The sequence below is a fragment of the Humulus lupulus genome, chromosome 3 (genome assembly GCF_963169125.1).
Source record: "Humulus lupulus chromosome 3, drHumLupu1.1, whole genome shotgun sequence".
Taxonomy (NCBI): Eukaryota; Viridiplantae; Streptophyta; class Magnoliopsida; order Rosales; family Cannabaceae; genus Humulus; species Humulus lupulus.
In genome coordinates this window covers 4,131,969-4,158,578 of record NC_084795.1, presented here as the reverse complement: position 1 = coordinate 4,158,578, position 26,610 = coordinate 4,131,969, and the positions used below count along the sequence as shown (strand labels likewise).

The 26,610-nt window shown below is 31.1% G+C and overlaps 2 protein-coding genes across 2 annotated transcripts; one reads left to right on the top strand and one right to left on the bottom strand.

The window, feature by feature from the left end:
- Positions 1-3,975: 3,975 nt before the first annotated feature.
- On the top strand, positions 3,976-7,838 carry LOC133821828 (receptor-like protein kinase). The gene is made up of 2 exons (XM_062253980.1): positions 3,976-7,256; positions 7,351-7,838. The coding sequence occupies exons 1-2, from the start codon at positions 4,289-4,291 to the stop codon at positions 7,725-7,727; spliced, it is 3,345 nt and encodes a 1,114-aa protein (XP_062109964.1). The 5' UTR covers positions 3,976-4,288; the 3' UTR covers positions 7,728-7,838.
- A 1,483-nt stretch (positions 7,839-9,321) lies between these two features.
- LOC133821827 (exocyst complex component EXO84B-like) lies at positions 9,322-16,204 on the bottom strand. The gene is made up of 7 exons (XM_062253979.1): positions 15,827-16,204; positions 14,252-14,349; positions 12,336-13,389; positions 11,144-11,656; positions 10,784-10,972; positions 10,278-10,414; positions 9,322-9,672 (listed from the first exon to the last, which is right to left on the bottom strand). The coding sequence occupies exons 1-7, from the start codon at positions 15,968-15,970 to the stop codon at positions 9,510-9,512; spliced, it is 2,298 nt and encodes a 765-aa protein (XP_062109963.1). The 5' UTR covers positions 15,971-16,204; the 3' UTR covers positions 9,322-9,509.
- Between the last annotated feature and the right edge of the window lie 10,406 nt (positions 16,205-26,610).

Here is a 26,610-nt window from a genome sequence, read left to right as displayed (position 1 = left end):
TAAGCAACAGATCTTTGAAAACTCTATAAAAGCAAGTTTCTAGACCTCTGAGGGGAGAAAGAAAAAAGGGAACTCCTATCAAGCATTTATTCAAAAGCTCTCAATCTCTCTCTAATATTATCAGATCAATCACTTAGATCATCCCTCACCGCCACTCTACGATGGATTTACTTACTTGTTGTTTACTTTATTTACATTTCTTTATTATATACTCGAATTGCTTACTGACTTGACCGTCGGAGTTCCTTCAGCTGGCACCACCTCGGTGTCCCAAGTCTTTTACGGTATTTCTTCCTTTGTTCTACAGGTTGTCAGTGCCCGTGATCCATCCTTTCCGATCATTGTAGATTTCAGCATCTGCAATAACCATATGTTACAATTTTGTAAACAACATTTACAGACTAAATAGATAATTGTAATAGGCGATTACAGAACCGTAACAAACTATTATCCATATTTTTGTAAAATTTCGTATTTTTCAAATTTTTTTGAATTTACAGTTCTAGGTGTAATTTTTCCTTTATCATATTATCTATATGTTAATTAGAATCTATATTTGATAAATATTTGTAAACATTGGAGCCATATGATTAAGATATGCCACTACTATCAAAATGTGTCAAAATGTGTGAACACAATTTCCTTTGAGAAAGAGATATTATTATAACCACCACCACAAATAAATATACTCTTTAGTGATAATATTTTAGCCACAATATATATTTTGTGTGACTAAATATCACTTTTGGTCACAACAAAAAAAATTTATGTGACTAAAAGGTCATACTTAATCATAAATTATCATTAATATAGATTTTAGTCACAATCTATTACTTTTAGTAATAAAATTTGTTGCGACTAAAAATACATTTAGGGGAAAAAAATTATAATTTTTGTAATTAATATTTTTAATCATAATTTTTTTAATAATGACTTAACTAAATTAATTTTTCTTTAGTCACAAATTTTTTTGTGACTAAAACCAAGATTTGTAGGAAAGCAAAAAAGATGTGATAGAGATTCTTCATGTGATGAACATGAGAGAGATTCCACTCGGTTTTGTAGAATTGTCAGGTCATGACTTGACCTTAGTAGTCATCTATTATTTTATTATTTTCACAATATTCAAACTTTTATTTAATTAATAATCTATCAATGACAATTTAAAGCCTTATTGAATTTGAATACATATCTAAATTCGTTGGTTGGGTACATTAATTAGGTTGTGGCGTAAAAGAAACGAAAAGTTGAAAACTGTTTAAAAAAGACTTGAGGGTGGAAAATTTTTATTTTTAAAATTTAATAAATTTTAATTAAAAAAAATTGAAACAATAAATAAAAGTAGAATTACTAAATATTATTTTATGTTTAATTGTTAAAATTTTAATTAATTAAATAAATAAATATTTTTTTAAATATTATCAAACAGTACCTTAGTTTTTTTACATTCTTTTTTCTTAAATTTTGTGAAACAATCAAAGATGCCAATTAAGCAAATCAATGTCTTTAAATTTGGAAACATACTTGTTTGCACAATGTATTATCAAAATATAGCTTTTTATTTTAAATTATCAATATAATTATCGAGTACTTATAATTTAAAAATCAGTATAAAATAGTTTGTTATGTTTTTTTATAATAGTGATGTGCCATTTTATAATTTAAAAATTAGTATAAAATAATGATATTCTATTGTTTATAGGAATATGCTTAGAGTATCATTTTATATTATTTTTCAAATTATAAAGTATGCAATGATTATCATCGAGAACATAAAATGCCAAATAAATATATTCTTTTTTCTTTTTTATGTTATGCTTTTTTGCAACATACATTTTATTTTACTAGAAAGATACCCCAATGAGTTTATAGAAATGCTTTTTTAAATTATTATTAGATTATTATGAAGAAAAATATACACCACTAGTTTTTGTATACTTTTTCTTCACCTTTACTCCTTTTTTTACTTGACTTTTATCTTTTATGTTATTTTATTTTTTAAAAACATATATTCGATTTGGCCTAAATTTGTCTCAAAATACATATGTTATTACGTTTTCTATATATATATCTATATATATATACATTTTTGCTTTTGCCTCGTAAGAAAATGAAGTGTTGTGAAGATAATCTATCTTTAAAAAATTATAATAATAAATAACTTTGATGAAATGTTGTGATGTAAATCATGACAGTTTTTAACACAAGATAATGATATAACTCAAATTAAAATGACATAAAATATATTTGTTTAAGTGACACATTTAATTTTTGTGTCAATTTGTTTAATATGTATAATAAACGTGTCATTTTTTTGCTAACTCACTGACTCGTTTAAGTAAATATTTAAATTAAAAAATATTTTTTTTTAAGCTAAATTAAATTTGAAAAAAAAATCTCAAAATAATTCTTTTTTTGATGAAGTATTGTTGATAAACACTTGAATATGTATTGTGTTTGTGTGGTAGATTTTATAATATGGTATATAATTATGAATAATCACGAAGTCTATGTCATGTATAACACATTTAATCGCATGTTAAACATATCAATCTCATGTTTTGGTTGCACGACTCGTTTATTAAACGTGTTAAGCGTGTCATATTGTGTGACATGGTAACTAAACGTGTCGTGATCATGTTTAAGCACTTGACATGTTTAATTATCGTATCGTGTTTCATATCATAAATATGTCAATACAAGCATAATACGTTTACACAAATTGTGCAAAAACACCAAATTCAAATGAATAATTAAAAAAATAATACTATTCTACAAATTGTTTTCATATTTACATTAGAAGAGTGACACCTTTCTTGAGACCAATTTTTCAATTATTGGTTTATTTAACATAATATGTTTTTTAAACATGAAAAAAGGGTTTTCAACAACCAAGTTAGTGATAGTTTAGTATTTTTTTTTGACAAAGTGATATTATATTACTTTATTGCTCAAAAGATTCCACATTCAAAAGACTGACTTCAATCAAAAGTTTTGAATCAATAAAGAGTAAAGACTGCTTCAAAGCAAGTCAAAAAGCTAAGTTGGGTCAAGTCCCAAAAAAAAGGACTTGGATAAGTAATTTAATACTTTAAAAAAAAAAACAAAACATTAAGTACTAACTTATTTATGACTACATGTTACTAATATAAAATAAAGTCACAATTACAAATACCATTGTTTGGTACCAATGTCCCCTAATTTTTTCTTTTAATTTTAAAAATCGATTTCTAAAAAAAATTACAATGAAGTTAATGGGTTTTAAAAATAATCTTAATCATTTTTTGCACGCTTAAATTTTATTAATTTATAATAAAATGACCAATTTAAGCGTGATGATATGATTAAGATTGTTTTCATATCTCAATAGTGAGGGAGAGAGTAATTTATGTAAACTTTCTTGTTATTTTCTTTTATATTGTGCATAAAGTGTGCTCACTATATGAAAATATGTATATCTCTAAAATAATATTATGGAAATTATAGAATATAGGAAAATTGAAGAAAAAAAATATTCAAAAATTATATTTTTTTCGACAAAATAAAAGTAAACGACCATGAAGAGATTGAACTTAAGTATTATTGTTTTCAAAAACTTAATTGCCAAAAAGATTAAAGGACTAGATCATTAAATAGCAAAACAACTTAAACAAAATCAAATATTGTGCCTAACAATTATAAATTTTGTATACTCTTACAAAAACCATTTTGAAAATATAACTATTTTAGAAATGATCCATTTTTGGGGTTTTGTACTTTCAATTAAATAATCATATTTATCAACTTATAAGCATATCTTATCAAACTATGACCATAATTTATTATCATGGTTATGATTTATCAAATTATAACGTGTCTTGCCATACCATGCATAGTTTATCAACTCTAAAAAGACCATTCCCTTTAATCTCTTTTTCTTTTCTTTTTTGCACTATTCTTAGTCATTTTGGCCCCAAAAAATACTTTTGAAAAAAAAATGGTACGTTTGTGTTTGGTAGGTTAACAATGAATCCCACTCCCATGTCTTCCCAATGTTATATATAAGGATTAATACATTATCATTCTCTAGCACCAAACAAGTACTCCACTCATTACTACATTATCTCTTTTCAAGTTTCTCCAAACTTTTAAACTCATAATTTTGTTTCAATAATGGCAGAATAAACTGCCATGCAGCTTCTGAATAGTTCTTCCATGCATGTCTTGAATAGGTAAGATCCCATAAAACCCTTTTCTCTTTTTTCTTCACCAAGATTCTTGTCTCTCTTCTTAAGTTTCTTGTCCAAGTATGGAGATTGGTTTGTCCAGTCTCTTGTTACTTGTGTTACTATGCTGCAATCTTTCTATGCATAAAGTTCTTGCTCTGAGTTCTGATGGAGTGGCTCTGCTGTCACTCCTCGAGAAATGGGATTCCGCTCTTTCTTCCTTGAACTCGAGATGGAATCAGAATGATTCCACTCCTTGTTCGTGGGTAGGAATTGAATGTGACAATAGTTCTCACCATGTCACATCCTTGAATCTCTCTAGTTATGGAATTTCAGGCCATATTGGACCCGAAATCGGCCAATTGAGAAGTTTACAGACTCTTGATTTGAGTTCAAACTACTTATCTGGCTCAATCCCCCAACAGTTGGGAGATTGCACTCTTCTTGAGAATTTAATCCTAGCCTATAACACACTCACTGGAAACATACCAAACAGCCTGAAAAACTTGCAAAATTTAAGAGTCCTTGACTTGCGTTTTAATTTCCTGTCTGGGGAAATACCTGAATCTTTGTTCCAAATTCCAACCTTAGAAGAGGTAGATCTAAGCTACAACAACTTGAGTGGTTCCATCCCTTCAAATGTTGGGATCATGACCAATCTTGTAGAGTTGTATTTAGAAAAGAATAAGCTATCTGGGTCGATTCCTTCGTCTATTGGAAACTTGAGTAAATTACAGACAGTTTATCTTTATGATAACCAATTGAGAGGAGTTTTACCTGAGAGCTTTAGCAACCTCAGTAGCCTTACTTATCTAATTTTAGCCCATAATCTTCTTGAGGGTAGAATTCCTTGGGGATTAGGTAACTGCAAGAATTTGTATTATGTGGACTTGTCATTCAATAGTTTGAATGGAGGCCTTCCTCCAACTTTGGGAAATTGTAGTAGTTTGACAGTGTTTTCAGCTGTGCATAACAATTTAGTGGGGAATATTCCATCTTCCTTTGGCCAACTAGATCAGCTACAACTACTCTACCTTCCTGAGAACCAATTGAGTGGGAAAATACCATCTGAGCTTGGAAATTGTAAGTCATTGAAAGAGATTCAGTTGTATGAAAACCAACTTGATGGGGAAATTCCCAGTGAGTTGGGGTTGCTGACTGAGTTACAAGACCTCGAACTGTTTGAGAATCGTTTGAGCGGCGAAATACCACTCAGTATATGGAAGATTCGAAGTCTTGAGCAGATACTTGTGTATAACAACAGTCTTACTGGGGAGCTACCCTTGGAGATGACTGAGCTTAGGAAACTACAAAATGTTTCGCTGTTTCACAACCAATTCTTTGGAAGCTTGCCTCAGAATTTGGGACTTAACAGCAACTTGGCGGAGATAGACATTACTAATAATAATTTTAGTGGTGAAATCCCTCCAAATATTTGCTTTGGAAACCAATTGAGGAAGCTTCTTTTGGGTTTAAACCAATTTGAAGGTAGCATACCCTCACAACTGGGAAGTTGTTCAACTTTGAAAAGACTGATTCTCAAACACAACAAGCTCACTGGGGTTCTTCCAAAGTTTGCGAAAAACTTAAACCTTTCATACATGGACATCAGCACGAACAACATCGGCGGAGAAATTCCACCAAGCTTGGGAAATTGTACCAACATCACATTGATTAATTTGTCCCAGAACAAGTTAACAGGATTCATTCCACCAGAGCTTGGTAACCTTGCACATCTTCAGACTTTAATTCTTTCTCACAACAACTTGGTTGGTTCTTTGCCATCTCAGCTGTCAAATCGCACCCAGATAGGTGTGCTTGATGTTGGGTTCAATTCGTTGAATGGTTCCATTCCCTCAAGTTTAACAAGCTGGACATGTTTATCCACTTTAATCTTGAGTGAAAACCGTTTCACTGGTGGTATCCCGCGCTTCTTGTCTGAGTTTGAAAAGCTCTCAGTGCTGGAACTCGGTGGCAATCTTCTGGGAGGAGAGATTCCCACATCAATCGGAGCATTTGTAAATCCGTTCTCTTTATTGAACCTCAGCAATAACGGATTAACTGGGAAGCTTCCTTCAGAAATGGGAAACATCAAGCTGGAACGGTTGGATATATCTCACAACAACTTGACAGGAAGCTTAACAGTTCTTGCTAGAATAGCAACATTGTTGGAGATCAATATCTCATACAATGATTTCACTGGTGCAGTACCAGAAACACTGATGAAGTTGCTGCACTCATCCTCATCGCTTCAAGGTAACTCCGGCCTCTGTTTCAATTCTCCCTCGTCCCCAAGAGGCTTACCATGCAGTGGAGGCAGCATTTTACAACCTTGTGACTATGCATCAAGCAAAAGAAATGGCTCAAGAAGATTGAGATTTGCAATAATCTTCCTCGGATCACTTGTTGTGGTTCTTCCAGGGTTGGTTTGGGTGTTTTTCTTATTCAGAAGATCAAAGCATGAAATAAGCTTCTCTTCAGAGGAAGGACCATCTTCGTTGCTCAAACAAGTGGTGGATGCAACAGAGAACCTCAATGATCAGTATATCATAGGGCAAGGAGCTCATGGAACTGTTTATAAAGCCACACTAGGTCCTGATGAAATTTTTGCTGTAAAGAAACTTATGAATGTGGGGAACAAAGAAGGGTGTCTCGGTATGATCAGAGAAATTGAAACTCTTGGGAAGATCAAGCACCGGAATCTGGTTAAACTGAAAGAGTTTTGGTTAAGAAAAGATTATGGTTTAATCTTGTACAGCTACATGGAAAATGGTAGCCTTCATGATGTCCTACATGAAATGAATCCACCACCAACTCTAGAGTGGAGTATTCGCTATAACATAGCACTTGGAACTGCACATGGATTGGCCTATCTCCATTTTGACTGTAATCCTGCAATAGTTCATCGAGACATCAAACCGAAGAACATACTCCTGGACTCAGAGATGGAGCCGCATATCGCCGATTTTGGCATCGCCAAACTCCTGGATGAATCTTCTTCTTCAATATCATCTAGCTCAGTACTTGGCACCACTGGATTCATTGCACCAGGTAATCTTTAAAAAAGTTTTTGAAAAACAATAAGCAATGTTCAAGTTCATGTTCACAGATATTTCGATTAGCTAATTTATCCTGTTTTTGACAGAAAACGCATTTGCAACAACTAGGAGCACAGAGTCTGATGTGTACAGTTATGGAGTAGTTTTGCTTGAGTTGATAACTAGAAAGCAGGCAGTGGATCCTTCATTTATGGAGGGAACTGACATTGTGAACTGGGTTAGGTGGTTATGGAGCAAAGGAGCAGAAATCAATGAGATAGTTGATTCAAGTCTTGAGAGGGAACTGTCTAATTTGACTGTTAAGGAACAAGTTATTGAAGTTCTTCGAGTGGCCCTGAGATGTACTGTAGAAGATCCCAAGAAAAGACCAACAATGAGAGATGTTGTCAAGGAAGTATTAGATGTCAATCCCCGTCGTAATACACAGCTTAACAAGCTAGTTTCAATAGGCGTCCAAGCCTAAATTTGTAATCTTTATATCTTATCGTTTTAGTTTGAGGACTAAGAGTTGTCCCAACCTAGGTTTTTTCTATTTGTAAGATTTATATCTTCAATAATCCCCCATTCCATATCATGTTATCTCAAATAATCCCTTACGATATGTTTGGTAGAGAAGAAAAGAAAAGTGAGAGGAAAATGAAAAGAAAATAGAAAATAAGTTGTTTGATAGGAAAGAAAAGTGGTTTATGGAATAAAGTGTTACATGAGTTCGGGGTCAATTGGTGTATGCCTTTCTCTTGTGCGCACTTGTTCCTATCTCAGTTAGAGGGAGGAAAGAGGATGGTGCGCTTATGGCAGTGTACCATCCTGGCTGCTTTTTGGGCTATTTGGTTGGAGAGAAATAGTAGGATCTTTGAAGAGTCCTCTTCTTCACTGGACTCTCTTTGGGATAAAATCAGGTTCTGGGTAGCCACGTGGGTGTATAGAACGAAAGATTTTGAGGGTTTGTTCTTTTTGGACCTTCGCAGGGAGTGGGTGTATTTATGGTCGTAATTTTTGTTTCTTACTTTTCCTTTGTTACCACGGTATTCCTCCGCTATAAGTGAGGGTGAGAGGAGGTCTTTTTGACCTCTATCTCCTTTTTTTTAAAAAAAAAAAGATAGGAAAGAAAAGTGGAGCGAAGAGACGAGTGAGGTGAAAAACATTTTGGAAAGAAAAATAGGAAGAAAAGTTCTACAAAAACAAATAAGAATGAAATTACTATTTTATTTTTACACAAAAAATATATATATTAATAATTTAAGGGTAATATAGTAATTTTATGACATTAATTTTCTTACCTACAAATGACTAAGAAAGAAATATACTTTCTTTTCGATCCTTCTATTTTCTATCTCTCCTATATTTTTTACTCTTCGGTAAAAATTGCATAATACTATGACTAGTAATTTTTTTTGAAAAAGAGACAAAGGTCAAAAGGCTGACCTTTACTCAAAAAGTTGAAAACCTCACTTGTGGCGGAGGAATACCGTGGTTACAAAGAGAACAAACTAAACAAACCGAAAAAACCACAACAAAACCCACCCCCAAAAATTAAATCCAGAAGTTGCCCCAATCTCTAATAAGGTCATAGAAAGCAACCCCCTCAAAACCTTTATTTCTATACACCCAAGTCGCCACCCAAAATTTTATCTTATCCCATATAGTCTCTACAGGATTGCAAATATCTTTGAAAAGTCTGTTATTTCTCTCAAACCATAAGGCCCAAAAAGTTGCCAACACAGTAGTTTGCCAAAGGCGAGAAACTCGCCTGCCGCCCCCTAATACCATGACTAGTATTAAAAGGTAATGGTAACAAATTGTAGTTTTTTTTTAGCTTAGGGAGATGAAAAGGCTCACAAGACTTAACTCCATCACCACCTAAAAAATGTTCTTCTGACTATGCTAGCTCAGCTCACTTTAAGGACTGAATTTAAACCACCTACCTTTGCAACGTGGGTCGTTCACGTGCCATAACTCTCAGATTTGTTTACAATACATTAAAGTTGAAACGAAAGAATTGTACAAAATTGGATTCAAGATCTAATAATGAAATTAACATATACAAACTCGATCGCTCACTCACAAAAGAATAATATAATTTGTAACCATAGAAGATATAACCTCAATTATCAACCTTGAACAATATCTCAAGAAAGAAGCAAAAGAGAGTAAGACAATAAAATATTAACAAAAATAGTGGAGAAATCCTTACTTCTGATGATTACAAGGATTTGCCAACAAAATGAAATTTCTTTTTGCATTTTCATGAACTCCCATGAGATCTAACAGACGAGATCGATTGAGCTGAAACAGATGCTGTAGGGCTGTTCAGTTCACGTTCTCCATTTATGCCTTTTGGTTTTCCACTCAATCTTTCTATTGCGTCTTGGCATACTTCGTTGAACCAATCATCTTCCGGTAGCACACTGAAACCACAAGTAAATCTCAGCAACGAGTTTTAGAGAAAGTAAAACGCACAAAACCGTATAAATGTGTGTGCACGCGCGCACCGGCATGTGAGTGTGTTTGTAGCCATTAATCAAATTGTCAGTCTGTTTGTTTCCAGGAAAATTTGTATAAAAGTGGATGAAATGTTAATATATTTTTGTTCAAATTGAAGAATTAAAATCTATCCACTAAGCTCCTAGAAACCTTTCCACCAAACAACTACCCAACCTCAAATCTAACCACTCCTTTCCTTCTACTTCTCCCTCTTACCAAACACAGTTTTAAAGAGTATTTATTCTCTTATTCCAAGGATCATGCTTCCGATCTTTCACAATTAAGATCATCACCTTTAAAATCAACTGTGTATAAAAGTCCACTTGAACAGATTCATAGTATCAACAGACAAGCCAATCTTTACAATAAATGAAAATCGTATTATATAAAAATTTCTGTCCATATTAAAAATCTTAGAAAAGGACAAGAATCCTCCAAATACAGTGCAAAGAAGAAAAGAATGTAAGAATGCAGCTATGCTATGTATATTAATGTTTACAATGAAACATAATGCTGATGGGTAACTTACCTATTTGGATCCATCCCCGTTGAGACAAATGCTGCCATGGCTTTTGATATGATCTCATTTACAACTCGATTCAGAATTCGAGACAAAAATCGGCCTTGTGAAGCAAAGCACATAACAAACTTCATATCCAAATAGAACTGCAAACAGATACAAAAAGTCAAAACAACAACTTATGAACAGCCTGCAACTTTTGTTTATATACATCTTTGTATAATCATAATTTTATTGTAAAAGAAACTTAATGTTCCCAATTTTACTTAATTACTTACCATGACCTTACTTTATATTATCGCTGAATTCTCTTTCTCCGACATAGGTTCTTAATATTTTATTGTTTGTGACATCACCATAATGAAACGGATAGCTTTCTAACATTGTTAAATATATTTTTTTAATGCTTCAATGGTGTGAAATTTTAGTTGTCATGAGTCATAACTCAGTTTCCCACAGACAACTATGATTCATCAACAAATAAAAAATAACATTTTTGAAAAAAGAATACACACCTGTTGCAGGCCAAGAGGACCAAGGGGCCTTGGACCATCCTCAATGTCATCCCAAAAGCTTTGGTCGTCTGAGAGCCACAAGATGACTGTTTCAGTTAGTCTCATTAGTAGCAATGTAGCAAATCTTTCTCTGCCTACAAACATATCTGCAGCTAAGGCAGCCATTCTGTTCAGCTTTAAGAAAAGTTCCTGATTTGTATCAAAAATGAAAAAGAGATATCAGATTCAAACTGCAATGAAAGAGGGAAAAATATCTTGAAAGAAATGCTCTAGTTAAAATAGAACTAGGAAGCTGTAGAAATTCTAAAAAGATATAACTAGGAAGCTGGACTATGATAAATTTAAACACTTGACATTTACCTGGAATATAAACGATGGAAACCAATCTATCTCATCTACATTTCCATCCATGTTTATGTACATATCTGCTGTAAGATGGCTATCACCATCTTCTGTAAATATGAGATCTAGAGCATGTTGCCGACAAAAAGTATCTTTTAGTCTATCGATTGAGCCAGCAAGCCGCCTCTTCCATTCTCTTTGCTCAGGATGACGATTTTGCCTATCTGAAGATCTTCTACGTGGATCGTCATAATTACCCTGATTCAAAGGAGACAACTTCATGGCTGCACGTGGAAGTAGTTCATCGGCTAATAATGAAGCATTGGCAAGCAACGCAATTTGCTGAGCCTCCGACTCAGCCATTCTAACAATTTTATTTCCAGAACCTTCAAAGGCAGCTTCTTCCTCCATTGAACCAGGTAAGGCTTTTATGAGCATGCTCACATATGTGTTAAACACTTGAAATAAACCTTCCAATGTTTGACCTCCCAACTGCATACTTAGTAATGGTCCTACGTCTTCAAAGAAGTCCTGAAAGAGCAATGGATGTAAAACACAAAAATGAGAGAGGCAATTAAATAATGTGAAATGACCTTGAGAACACCCATAAAAGAGGAGAAAAGATGGCACATAAACTGACACTAACAATTTCAACAAAGAAAGATCACAGAAAAGAAAGCTGTGCTTAACTCAAAAGAAAACATCAAGTAACGTACACCATTATATCTCTTTATTATTATTATTTTCAATACAAAGTATGTCTCTATATCTCCAACCTCCCTGTCCCAAACAAAAGAAGAATTTGGAATGGAAAAAAGAAAAAAAGAGGATTCTGAACAAGCTCACTCAAAGGGGTAAAACATGTAAATAACAAACTCAAACTGAAATAGCATAAACTTTGCATACTGCCACCAGGAGTTGATTAATGCGAATTAAATAAAGACTCTTGACACTGACATAAAAGTGAGTAGAAAAAGATCATTCTAGCACCAACAGTTTGGTAAAAAGAACAAAGCTGACTGCTCCCAAAATGCTAACTTGCAGAAATTAATTCAAGCCAATATCTTCGAGACAATATTTCATTATAACCAGCCTATATAGTAGTTATTTTCTAGGAACAGAAAGCAATATAGCCCACAGAGAGACCAAAACGTATAAATGCAGATAAATATTGTTGCAAACTAATTTTGTGAAGAGTAAAGTCGTTCACCTGAACCATCAAATTGAACCGGTGAGCACTACTTGTAAGTTTATGTTGCAATGCCAGCGTATTACCAGCTGAACTTGACAGTCTGCCAGATTGACGCGCTGTAACTGAAGGGTAAGTGAGTATCCAATCATCAGCAGCTGCCAAGGCAGCAGTGCTTTCTTCAATTCTTTTCAAATTAGCATTTAGTGCCTGTTCAACACTAGGTCTAAAAAGTTTTAAAAGCACAGGACAAAGTGCCAAACCCCGAGTCTCCAACAAGGAACAATGGCCTAATGCTATTTGAACACATTCCGCTGCAGCTCTTAAACCTCCAGCAGCAGCTGATGAAGCTAATGCATGTCTTTTAACAAGAAGAGCAAAAGCTTCTGTTTGCTTAGTAGCCCACATTACAAGTTCAGAAGTATAAGCTGGTTCCCCACCAAAAATGGCCATGGAATCAGTAGCAGCTTGAGCAATAGCAGAAAAAACTAGCTGTGATAGAGCAGCAGTATATGCCCCTCCATATGAAGTGCTTGATGGACGAAGGCTTTGCATATTATATTTATATCTTTGGAGGTGTGCATTCAATAATAACGTATGAGCACGAGGGCCATCCCCAAGCTTTTTAAGAGCTGAAATAGCTGCACGAAGCTCACTACCACGTGTAGAAGGCTGGCAAGCAGCTTCGGCAAGCTGATCAGCCAACTTTTGCCTGTGCTCTATTATAGAAGTCTTGAGAGACGAGAGCATAGCAGGACTCAATTGCTTTGCTTCTTTTTCTTCAAAAACTACACGTTCTCCTTCATCAAGTGCAGCCAAGGCTTCATCTATTCTCCTCTCAGCTAGCAAAACATCTAAGAGATCAGGAAACTCTACTAACCATTTCTCCAAATCTGAAGGTTCCTTATCTTCAAAAACTGATGGAGAATTTGCAGTTGAACCATCAGGAGCAGATTTAGACAATGAATCAATGTTAACTCCCTCTGCTAAACCATGAATTAATGCAGTTTGGGTAGACATCAGTTTACGGATAGAAGAAAGCTCCCCCTCTAAATCTGAAATCTCTTTAGACGTCCTGTAAGTTATAAGTAAAGACTACTTACAATCTGAAATATTAAGTCTATCTAATAAAATAATGTGATATCAGGTCATTGAATGCAGATGTAACATTAGTATCTGGTATCAAGACCTAACTTTCAATTTGAATAAATTTTTTTTTTTAAAAAGCAACAACAAAACTATCCCAACATCAAAATTGGTGATTTAGGAAACAAAATATGCAACTTATCGTAAAGACATGTTTCCTTAACAACATTAGGTGTCGAATACTCACACGTATATGCATACATGTATTGTCAAAATATGAAGAAAGAATAAACTCATTTCTCACATTTTTAAAGTTGGATTTAACAAATGTTTTGAGCAACGTATCATTTTCCATAAATTTTAGATTGACAATGAATGTTACCAAAATTATTCATAAACTAAACCTCAACAGCTCAAACACCAATATATTCATCCTAGAAAGAGTCCAGATAGATTATCTAGATCAAGTCAAGTGTTTTAATTTTTTAATGAGTCACATACCTAAACTAAATCCCAACTGAAGTCTTGATTGTTCCCCAATAAAAGAGATTATTTGTTAACCCGCAATTTTTTCCGTTCTCTTTTTTCCAAAGTTTGGCAATTTTTTCCAAGCTTGAGCAAAGACAAATGTTTCAGTTCTTCTTCAACAAACATTAAAAATAATAATTAAAAAATATATATTTGTTAGCTAAATAAATGGGCCTTACTTTTCTTTATCATTGAGCTTTAAAAAAGACCAACCAAACAGAAACTGGAAAAAGAGCTTGAGTTTTTTCGGTATGATGATTGAGTGTCTTTAGACCAGGTCAATGTTAAATGCAGTAATATGAAATAAATAAATTGTAGCTTACCGTATGAAAGCTGCATAATTAGCATAGACACTTTTACGCATTTCTTCAGCAGACGCTTTCTTCAAATCCAAAAGATATGAACATAACTGTTTTATTTCCTGTAAAAATATAAAATGAAAAATTTTTAAAAACGTATACCAAGGAACTTGTTATTATGTATGCATTAAACAAAGAGGTAACAATATGATTTTGTTTGGTATCAAGTCAAGCATGAAATTCCAGCAATTATAAAATAGTTGCTGTAATATCAGCAATAACTGTCGCTTATTAAAGTAAGCATCTTGAATGAATAAAAAAAAGCATAATCCTTAATGAACAGATGAATAATACATTTATGATGAAAAAATGTTAGCTTTTTAATTAAGTACTAATTAGTCTAACTCAGATGTAATGCTTTTCTGAGGACCTTACAACTGTCGGGCTTAATCATATCCAAATTTGTTACCTGCTTACCAGATTGCCTCTCACTTCTTCTTTTTTTCCTAAAATTTAAAACTTTTATGTACTGCAACAACTTCCAGATACTTCTAGTTCTAGATGTTGGCATCCGTAAAATTCATGGGTAATGGATATTCTACAAAATATATTTCTATTTGTGACATCTTTAGTTACTAGTATTCTTAAGATACTTTCATTCCAACTTGCCACTCCAAGTGCTTGCCACTCCAAGTGTCAGTATAGCCCAGAGATGAGAATTACTATTATATCAACAGTTACCTCAAAGTAATCCATCATTTTAGCAAGAATTTGAATTTTGTGGGAACATACACAGCTTTAAAGCCCTTTTCGAAAGAAATAACAGTTCTTTTGTTGAGCATGATTTCTTTTTTTATTATTGAAACTAGACTCCCTGCCTAAACCTACAATAGTTGGGGACCAAGAAACTGTAGCAATTGCTATGTAGGTAAATAACTGCTCTCTTGCTGAGCATGATTTAGCATTTTATTCTTATGTATGATTCTATAGGTTCTTGTTTAACTTTTAAGTTTTAAATCCATTCCTCTTATTCTTTCAAATTCCTTTAAAATCTCCTCCTAAGGTCCTCTAAAAAATCTATCAAATTCTCTACCTGGAACAGAATTCAGCATAAAACATTACTTCATCCTATAGAAAAACCTACATTTGACTGATAAAACTGTAATATAATAAACTCGTAACACTCTCAAACCTCTCTACAGCAGGACATCGTGGAAACAAAACTAGTTTTAAGCACATTTCCAAACTTTTGAACCCGAAAATAAAATTCAAGAGTTGCCCATAATATAGAATCAGAAGAAATATAAGAAAGAAGCCATTAAACTCGAAAAATGCAATCAACATACAAAATGAAATCTAAAGTGTATTCCTTTTCGACTCAATGTGAATGGTGTCTAACTCTCACACATTCATATCAAAGCAAGAGTAAGCTCAAATGGCAACTCTTTGGAGACTGGGAAAAAAACTCTATAAGGGAGCCCAGACTAAGCAAATTGGGTACACAATGAATTATCAAGTATTCAATTTTCTCCTTTTTTTTCTCAGAAACCAAACTAACCAAGCAAAAGAACTTTATTTTTTAAAAAATGGTAAAAATACCTTCTCGTTGAGAGAGCAGCGGGACGGTACGTAGGTCTGGGCATCGAATTTATCAGACTTGAAGACATTAAGGCCCTCCTCCAACTTGGCGCCGTTCTCTTTGACCGGAGTGCCTCTGGACCGAGCTGTCTTCGCGGAAGCCATAGTCAGATCCGATCAGATCACAGTCACCGAGAAAACACTATATATATTTCTATAACAGCTTCAACAATTAGGGTTTCCGTTGAGTAGAATTCCCCAAATGAGATCCAACCACCGAAATTCTGAAATCTGTCTCTCTCTTAGGAAAAAAGGAAGAGAGAGATTACACCATCGAACATTCGAGGAGAGAGAGAGAGATGGAGACAGAGAAGAGCCAGCACGACTCTTCTGTTTTGTTTCTTTACGCTTATCTTTTGCTCTCAAAGAGTTTTCAGTTTAGCAGCAGGTTGACTTTGATTTTACCTCTACTAGCCTTTGACCATGTTTTTCTTTTTCTTTTTTCACTCTAAAAAAATAAATAAATAATCTAAAAAAAGAGTAATTAGTGAAAATAGTTATTTTTTTATGTTTAATTTGTAGTTTGGCTTAGTTTTGATAATTTTTTGTAAAATGACACCGGTTTAAAATTTTTAACTAGTTGTCTAAAAAATTCGACTAGCTGTTTGGAATGTCATAGGTCATTTTGCAAAAAATTATCAAAATTAGACCAGTATGCAAAAAAATTTCAAAAAATAGGTCATTCAAAACCCATCAAATTTGGGTGAAATTTGATCCGAACCCGACATAGTTCGGGTCGGGTTCGGGTTTTGAAACTAAGGACACCCGAACATAATTAAAAAAAATTACTAAGGCCCAATTTGTAAAAGAATCAACATTACCAATCTAAGAACAGAGTTAAAAAAAACATGTGAAAAGTGAAAAAAATAAATAAAAAAGTGTCAAAAAAATGGTATTTTTGAAATTTTTGTACTAAGGCCCATTTTTTGCCCAAAGCCCATTTTTTGACCAATCCCACCTGAAACCCAACCAAACCTGAAATCCGAAACCCAAAAATTTCGGACCGAATTTGGTATCACTTTCCTCCACCTGAAACCCGCAAAACCCGAACCCAATGCACCCGAAACCCGAAAATTCGACCCGTGTGCACCCCTACTTACTATCCAATAATCATCTTTGCAATTAATGGACACACATCATCTAGTTTTTCATTGTAATTCATGGATGAGTAATTCAGGATCCTATAAAAATTCCCTTTTGTTTGTGTCTAAAATCTCGATCAAGAGTTTTTTCCAATTTAGGAAAGATTCTTTTAATGATGTTCATAATTGATGAACCATCCCCTAAATGTGTTCTTGAGTTGTATTCACCATGGAAAGGGCTCAAGGGGTTACCTACAAAAAGGTACTCTTATACTTAAGTCAATCTCGATCCTCTTTAAAATTCTACAATGTAATAGTATCGTAAAAATAATATGAAGTCCCTAAAATGGGTCCTTCAACTACTATTTATAGAAACAAGAGAAAGATAAAGACTATAAGTACTTATCATGATTAGTCCACCTGGAAAGCCTCCAAAGATTTCCAATCATCCCCCTGCCCTTTCTCGGCTTATTACTCATCAGAGCAGGGGAAAATATAATCCTCATCTGTTTCTACTAATTTGTCCTTCGACTTTTATCTACTTTGATTTTTACCTATCGTTCTTTTTTCCTCTTTAATCAAATGGTGTATTTAGGATGTTGCAACCATACAATGTGTTCGACTAACGCGCTGCGAAAAGGAAAGCGAAACAAAAATGGGGAATATTCTCCCCTACACCTTCCAGGTTACCAATAGTAGCTTGAAGAAACCCAAAGTAAGAACACTAGCGGTGATAAAGAATGCAGTTCCACAAATAGTCAGGAGAAGTTATGTTATCAAGCTTGTTTGGACAATAAAACTTGGTTGAACTAGGCAAAAGAGCAAAGTCTCAACCCACCCTCTAATCTACCTTTACAAAGAGAATGTCAAATCTTCCAAATTCGAATGAATAAAATATTTGTTATCATTAGAGCCCCTCAAAATCTAGCCATCATTTTCTTAAGTTGGCTACAAAAAGTGATATGAAGTTTAAAAGAGCTTATAGCACATGTGAGAATAGATTGAACAACCATTTTCAGAAGTATTTCTTTTCATAAAGTGAGAATCTTCCAAACTCTATCCTTGATACCATCAAAGAGATGTTGTTTATCTCTTTTTGAAAACGAGGGTAAGCCAATGTATTTTTCATAACATGCTTGAACAGGCATTCTAAGAGTTGGTTGAAACTTTTGGTCATCTATGGAATTAGTTTGAGTAAAAGAAATGACAACTTTATCGTTACTAGTTATATCAAAGGCTATTTTAACAGCCCTATATGAACAACCATTGGCTTGGCAAAACAACAAGCTATCATCTAAAAAAAAAAAAAAGCAAGCATGTCTAGAAACTGAAACCGGAAGATACTTTCTTCAAATTGCAACAATCGAAAAAGGCTTTTTGCGCATGCGTCGTAAGGTTTTGTGGAAATAACACAAGTGAGTGACCAAGACATCATCTAAGAAAAGTGAAGGGCCTAAGATATCATACTTAGAAGAAGAGTGTTGTTATTTGACACCTTAAAGTGTTTAATACCATATGAGGTGGCACCCTATGATTGGTTAGCGATATCTCATAATACTTATTAAACTAAAATGTATGAGATTCGATATTAGATTATATCAGTAACAATATGTCACATCTTTGTAATGTTGGGCACCATTAATGCTTCTTAACAATACTCTTGTCAAAACGATATACATTTCATTTTCATTATCCGCAAAGGAAAATGTGTTGTTCATTGCTTCGGTAAGTATTTTCCATAGGACACAAAACTGAGAAAATGAAATTGATTAGAATAATAACAGAGGAAGTGAGAGAAACCATGTGGAAGATGGGAAAAATGGAAGAAAAATATGGTAATTGAGAAGATAGAATGTAAAGTACATAAAAAAATGTAAGAAATTGTTCAAGTGCCATAGAAAAACACTACTCTTTTATTAATTTTCCATCACACATTACATTTGATATATATTAAGCAAGAAACTTTGGGCTATTAACGTTATAACTTCAACTTATTTTATAACTATAGTTATATTATCAAAATTATAATTAAAAATTTGTACTATTTTTTTTAGTTACTAATAAATCATGTCTTTATGAATCAATTAAAAAAAGTGTTTGGATATTATTAAATATAGATATCAAGAAGTAGCCGCATACCTATTTAACATACTATAATTAATTGACAAATTATGACAAGCACACATATTTGATATATTTATTTAAAATGATTTGATGGCACCAAACCTAACCACATTTGCATGTGCACTTTGGTTTTGTTAGGCTTTTTTAGGACAAATGGTTATTTTGGAAATTTTTACTTCTAAATTATTATTTTTCAAGATCATAAATTAAATAATGAATTTTAAATTAGAACAGATTATATATTATTTCTAAATTAAAATAATGAACATCAATTAAATTATAAGAAAACAAAGAAAGAAACCCCTCAAAGCATAAAACTAAGGAATATTTGCGGTGAAATTTTACATAATTTATTATATTTGTAGAACTTAAGTACCTAAGTTATTTTTTTAGCGGCGAAAGTATCTTTCGTCCATGTTTTGGTGCAGTTTAGTTCAATTGTCAATTCTCATTGTTAAGTTCGATTGTAACACGTAGGCAAAAGTATCAAACTAAATAGATATTTGCGGCAAAAGTACCTAATTAAAGGGATATTTGTGGCGAAAGTACCAAATTTAAGAAATATTTGTGGCGAAAGTACCAAAGTTATTAGTAAATTTCTCGACATGGTGGCGGACTTAATGATAAAATAAACAAGTGAACTAAACTGCACCAAAATATGGATAGAATATACTTTCGCTGTCAAAAAAATACCGTAAGTACTTTAGTGCTATAATCACAATAATTTATGTATTTTCGACGCAAATAACCCTGTAACTAATAATAAACTCAATAAGTTGTCGAAAGAAGTTTTACTCGAGTACAAATTTTGGGCCCTTATTGTGTTACACAGGCTGGTCTACAGGATAAACAAATAAAATGGGCTAATGAGATGATCGACTATACAATTTGGGCCATTTCATATGTTTGGTATTTCGGAAAGAGTTGCATTTACATTATGGTATTTTTAAAAGTCAAAAGTAAAATATTGATATGTATAAAAGTAGCTGGGTCTAAGTATGTTATATTTGTAATTACAATAACTTTTGGCTCATTTCACATGGGAAAATTGAGGAAATGTGCATTTTAATATCCCATATTAATATGCCTCTCTTTCACAAAATTTGGAAACTATGATTTTGATGGATTATTAAACAAAAATATTTGTAATCAAAACATTTCCCTTTCAACTCTCATAGTGCTCTTTTTGATATGAACTTTTGTCTTCATCAACCACTATTTACATCTTCGCGGCTATATTCATGTTTTTGCCCTAAAATTAATCAAAAATCAAGAGAAATTATGTGTAATTGATTTCTTAATAATTTATTTGTGGGTATGGAACTAGTATATAAATTACCATAACTCGAACATTTTTTAGTAGATTGTTATGTTGCTTTTTTAGTTATTTAATGTGAAAGTTACATGTTGGTTCATTTGTATTCTTTTTCTTCTAATTATTTTGATAAAAATTGATACATTTGTCTTGATGTCATTTTATTTGAGTTCGGTGGAGAATTGATATCATCTCGATGAGTTGAAATGTGAGTTTTTTTTTTTAAAAAAAAAAGTCTTAAATCACTTTAGATTCTGTCAAAAACTTTGATGGGCATCATTGAAAAACGTCGAATCTACATTAATGACAATCGAGCCCTAACTAAAACCATCAAGTCATTCATGTTTTATCAAAAACCATGAAGCCCTAACTAAAAAAATATTTTCCTTACATAAGTACCTCAACAACCATTCAAACTTCATCAAAAACCATTGAAAGTCCTTTACTAAACAAATATTTTTTTACATAAATATCTCGATGGCCATCGAAAACTGTTGAGAAATATCAAAATAAAGTTGAACATTATGATTGACCCATTGAAAACCATCGATACATATTGAAATCTATTGAAATATTGTCTCTTCAAATGTTATCGCTATTATCGATAATCCATCGAGTCTTACCAAATATTATCACACCATTTGTCTCTTTAATTTCTATACCTATCGGGAACTTTATCATGAAGTCTCAATTGCATCCCTAATAATATCATCAAATATTGCGCATAATCAATTGAAACGACTCACAATTTCAAACCCATAATTCATTTATGCATAATCTTGTGCATAAATGAATTGAAGAGAGTGATCAAGGGTGGCCGGGTTAGAGGGAGAGATTGAGAAATAAAGGGGTGGAAAATATGCTTCAATTTTAATGAAGGATATATTGGTCCAAAAACAGTTTTGAAGCATATTTTTTCAAATTTTATAAAATGAGAGCATATTTTTTAAAGTAAGGAACTCACTAAGTATATCTCTTCAAAATTCTCAAAGAACAAAAAAGAGAACACATGGCATAATACAAGCGGCATGTCTTGAGAAAAATAAAATAAATATTATTTCCATTCACTTTTCATTTGTGCAATTTACAAACTTTGAATGTAATTGTATGCAAAATGAACCAAATCTCCCAAAGAATCTGTTTTCTGTTTTGTTACAAACAAAAGAAAATTAAATAGTTTGGAATTTGTTTTATTTCCTTCCTATAAAATACACTATTTGTATAATGTAGATGATTGAATAGTTTTATAGATAATGATGGTTAATCAATTAATATATTGATTATACATGTATACGAATAATGATATGTGCACTTAAAATTTGTACCAAAACATTACACAGTAACGTGATAGTGTTTTCTAAAACAGTGAGTCTCAGTTTTAATAAATGTGATTAGTTAAGTTAGTCGGTCACGTTACTGTGTGTAATGTTTATATGCACATATCATTACTTGGCTCAACTCCAATGAGATTGCAAAACACCAATTTGGTGTTGATCCTACCCCATATATCATTCCAATAGGACTCTAAATGGGACTGCAAAATAGTGTACATGAACAGTGTCACGACATTATTGATGTGACACTATTCACCACGACAATATTTTTTTGTTTTTGGTTTTTGTGTTTTATATTAATATTTTATATATAAATATATGTAAATTATTAAATTTGTAAGATAAATAATATAATAATATAATGTGTACTTTTTATGGAGAATATAATAATGTTGAATATATTTTTTGGTGTAATTTTTAGTGTAATGGTTGGATTAGAAAAAAAAAATATGATGTTAAAATTACTTCATTTTGATGTTTGTTCAATACTATTTTAGTGTTCATGGTTGGGACTGCAAAATAGTGTACTTTTTTGTTTTTGGTTTTTGTGTTTTATATTAATATTTTATATATAAATATATGTATATTATTAAATTTGTGGAGAATATAATAATGTTGAATATATTTTTTGGTGTAATTTTTAGTGTAATGGTTGGATTAGAAAAAAAAAATATGTTGTTAAAATTACTTCATTTTGATGTTTGATCCTACCCCATATATCATTCCAATAGGACTCTAAATGGGACTGCAAAATAGTGTACATGAACAGTATCACGACATTATTGATGTGATACTATTCACCACGACAATATTTTTTTGTTTTTGGATTTTGTGTTTTATATTAATATTTTATATATAAATATTTGTATATTATTAAATTTGTAAGATAAATAATATAATAATATAATGTGTACTTTTTATGGAGAATATAATAATGTTAAATATATTTTTTGGTGTAATTTTTAGTGTAATGGTTGGATTAGAAAAAAAAAATATGATGTTAAAATTACTTCATTTTGATGTTTGTTTAATACTATTTTAGTGTTTATAGTTGGAGTTGCCCTCGTATGTATCCAGAATATGTTTGGATACTATAAACTGTTAATTAGATTTCATTGCAAATCATTATTAGTAAAGTACCTCCACTTTTTATCACTATGATTATTATTGAACAAGTAAAACAAATTATAAATAAATTTCCCAAGAAACTTAACATAGCATTGAAAAACAAATAAATTGAATGTTGTTTTAGACAATAATTATAAAACAAACTATAATTGCACCCACAAGTATTTATTATGTTAACAATCATATTTGTCTCTAAATAATCCCATACTTTTTATGTATTATTAAAATTGCTAGAATTGTTTTTACTATGTATTTTCAATTGGAGTTTTCAAGTTATATATGTATTTTTTATATGCATATATTAAAATGAAAAAAATTAATTACTTTAACTCTAAAAAATAAAATATATATATAATATGGTGATTTGTTGGTGTAGTCTTTTTCATTATTTGTGAAGATTAAGGCCTGCTTGAAAACTTTTTAAAAAAGCTAAAAGTTGTTTTTTAAAAATCGTACCACTTAAATTAAATTAAAACTTAATTTAATTAAAATTAAATAATTTTTTAATGTTAGAACTTTTGAATTATATTTAGGTTTTTATTAATTAATTAAAATCGAGACAAAATTGATATAAAATAGACTACTGCAACAAAATAATTAATTAGTGATATAAATGTAATATTTTAGACTACTATTGATTTTTGCTATAAAAAAATAGAATTTACTCATTTGGTACTTTATGTTTTTGCAAAATATCATTTTGGTACACTCTGTTTTTAATAATGCTTAAACTGTCAATATGATTAAACTGTCATCAGTTATATGTAATTAAGTAATTAAATTTAAATTTGGAACTTACATAATTGACAGCAGGTTGATTAAATTGGTAAAATTTTATTAATTAAATTTGAGTTTAGGGTATCAAATATGTACGATTTTAAAATACAGGATATCATATGCGCATTATTGAAAACAGATGGTACCAAAATGATACTTTGCAAAAACACAGAGTACCAAATGGTTACCTACAAAAAAATTACTTAATAACTTAAGTGTAACGTTTTAGATTATTTACTAATTTTTGCAGTAAAAAAATTACTTGGTGATTTATGTGTAATTTTTTGACTTACTTATTGATTTTTGCCGTAAAAAAAAGCTAAATTCCCTACCTTTTAAAAAAAAAATTAACCAATAAGAATTCTAAGATTATAAGATGCTAAAAATAGAATATTCTTATATCCTTTGATTGAGTGATGAACTCCCAAGAGAATGAAAGCCAGCCTAACCCAGACAAAATCTTTCTTCTCAGTCAAATAAAATTAAATAAAAAATTTAATAAGTAAAGAATAATTCTACAAAAGATATATAAAATGAACCAAATCTCCAAAAGAATATGTTAAAATAGGGTATTAAAAGTACAAGAAGATATACACAATCTATATATTAATTTCTAACAACATTTATTTTAAGTTATTTACTTTTATTTTTTTTATTTAAAGAATTGACTGTATCACTTTAATGATTAAAAAGTTTTTTTTCAATTTTTTTAATTAAATAAGTTTATTGTCTAATTGAAGCACATACTACACTAATCAATTGAAATAATATGAAAAATAAATGTTTTTAGAAACAATACACTTGGATAATTAGAAAAGTAACCTAAAAGTCAAATAAGTTTTATAAATTAAAAGAATATGCATAAATAAAAATAAAGATAAATTATACTCCTATGATAAGAGTTTAAAAGCATTAAAAAGGATATAAATGAAAATAGGTCAATTCAATTTCTAATAAGTTTGAAATCCACTTTGATTATAATTACATAATTAATTCAATTTTTATATTTAGAAATATAATTTTAATTTTAATTGTAAAATTAAAATCTAAAAATAAAAAATTTATACAATGATAACTTGTTAATTTTTTTTATACTAAGTCACTAAAAATGTAACCATCGTGATAATCAGTTAATTATTCTAAGATAACACCTACTCTAGTAAAAATTTCTCAATTTCATCAAAGTCGTAAATAGTAAAAAAAAGATGTTATATTTCGAGGATTAAATTTCATATACAAATGAACCTCTTAATTATAAGAAAGTAGGTTTTTTAGCTATGGACTTAACAAAAGAAAATTTTAGGGTGTGATTGTTATCCAATTTGGATACAACTTTATGATTTTAGATTTTTAAAATCTGTAGGACACGTCAAAATACATGATTGTTAGGTTGTATTTGAAAATTAAATCCAAATAAGAATTCATGTTTTTTCCATTTTCACAGATTCAATTTTTTAAAACTCCAAAACAATTTAAAGATATTGAACCAATCATATTTTCAGAAACATGTTTTTAGTCAATAAATTCAAATTTTCATTTCAGAATCTCACTTCTAAAAAATACAGTTTTTGTGTTTTCCAATCGCGAACCAATCAGACTTTTAGATGACATCATCCGCTTTCAAAATTAGGGGTGAACATTTGACCCGAAAAACCCGCCCGACTCGCAACCCGAAAAACCTATTTCTTGGGAAAACCTGTCGGTTTCGTGTTAAATCCGACCCGAACTCGACAAAAGTCGGGTCGGGTTCGGATTTGAAGTTTGTTAAAACTCGAGTTCGGGTTCAAATCCGAAAACCAAAAAAAATGGTATTTTTGAAAAAAATGTAAAAAACAGTATTTTTGCAAAATTTGGCTTTTCCACCCAAAACCTAATTGGCCCAGCCTAACCCAAAATTTGAAAAATGGTATTTTTGAATAAAAAATGGTATTCTTGAAAAAAAGTGTAAAAAAATAGTATTTTTGCAAAATTTGGCTTTTCAGCCCAAAACACAAATGACCCAGCCTAACCCGAATCAAACCTGAACCCGAATAAAACCCGAAACTCGAAAAAACCTGAAAATTTCGGATCGGTTTTGGTACCATTTTTCTGAACCCAAAACTCGCAAAACTCGAACCCGTTGAACCCGAAAACTCGACCCGTGCGCACCCCTATTCAAAATCGACCATTAAATTTCATTTTATTTATTTAAAGTAGTTGCACCAAATAAAGATAAAAATGAGAGTTTTTATGATGTAAACATTAAAAGCTCTTTAATATATATATATATGTATATATATATTCAATTTTTTATTTGATTAGAAAAACAAAATATTAGTTTTTTATTAAAGGAAAAATATGATGTATTTATTATTATCAACTATTTTATTGTACGTATAGAGAGAGAGTCGTTAGATGTAATAAGTAATATGCATTTCTTTGAAACCTAATTTTTTGTTTGTATTTTTATTTGAATGAAAGATGATATATTAATAAATAATCAAAATTAATTTAATTAGGGTGGTTGTGTTCACATTTTGTTGTTTTTTTATTATTTAATTCATAAATACATCTTTAAATTAAGTAATATAAATATTTTCATATATATTAAATGTATTGTATGCATTTTTTGTGTATCATGATTACGTCCAATAAACACGTTTTTCTTTTTTTGTTGAGAAAAATCCAATAAACACGTTGGTATGACTCAAAAGAAAGAAAAAAAAAAAAAGACGGCAAATTAGAAAAAATGGAAAACTTTTATTATTGTTCCTATAATTTTTCAACAATACATGGAATTTAATTGCAAAAAATAAAATTAATTATTCAGGTTTGCTTTTTTTTTTTTTATATATAGTTGTATTTACATCCCATAATTGAATATATATACAAAATACATTAATTACACCACATTTTATAAATTAAAAAATTGTATAGATTTATAATTACATTCCATATTAATTAGATCTCGATTGGTGTATACTTTTTACACAAAATATAATAAAG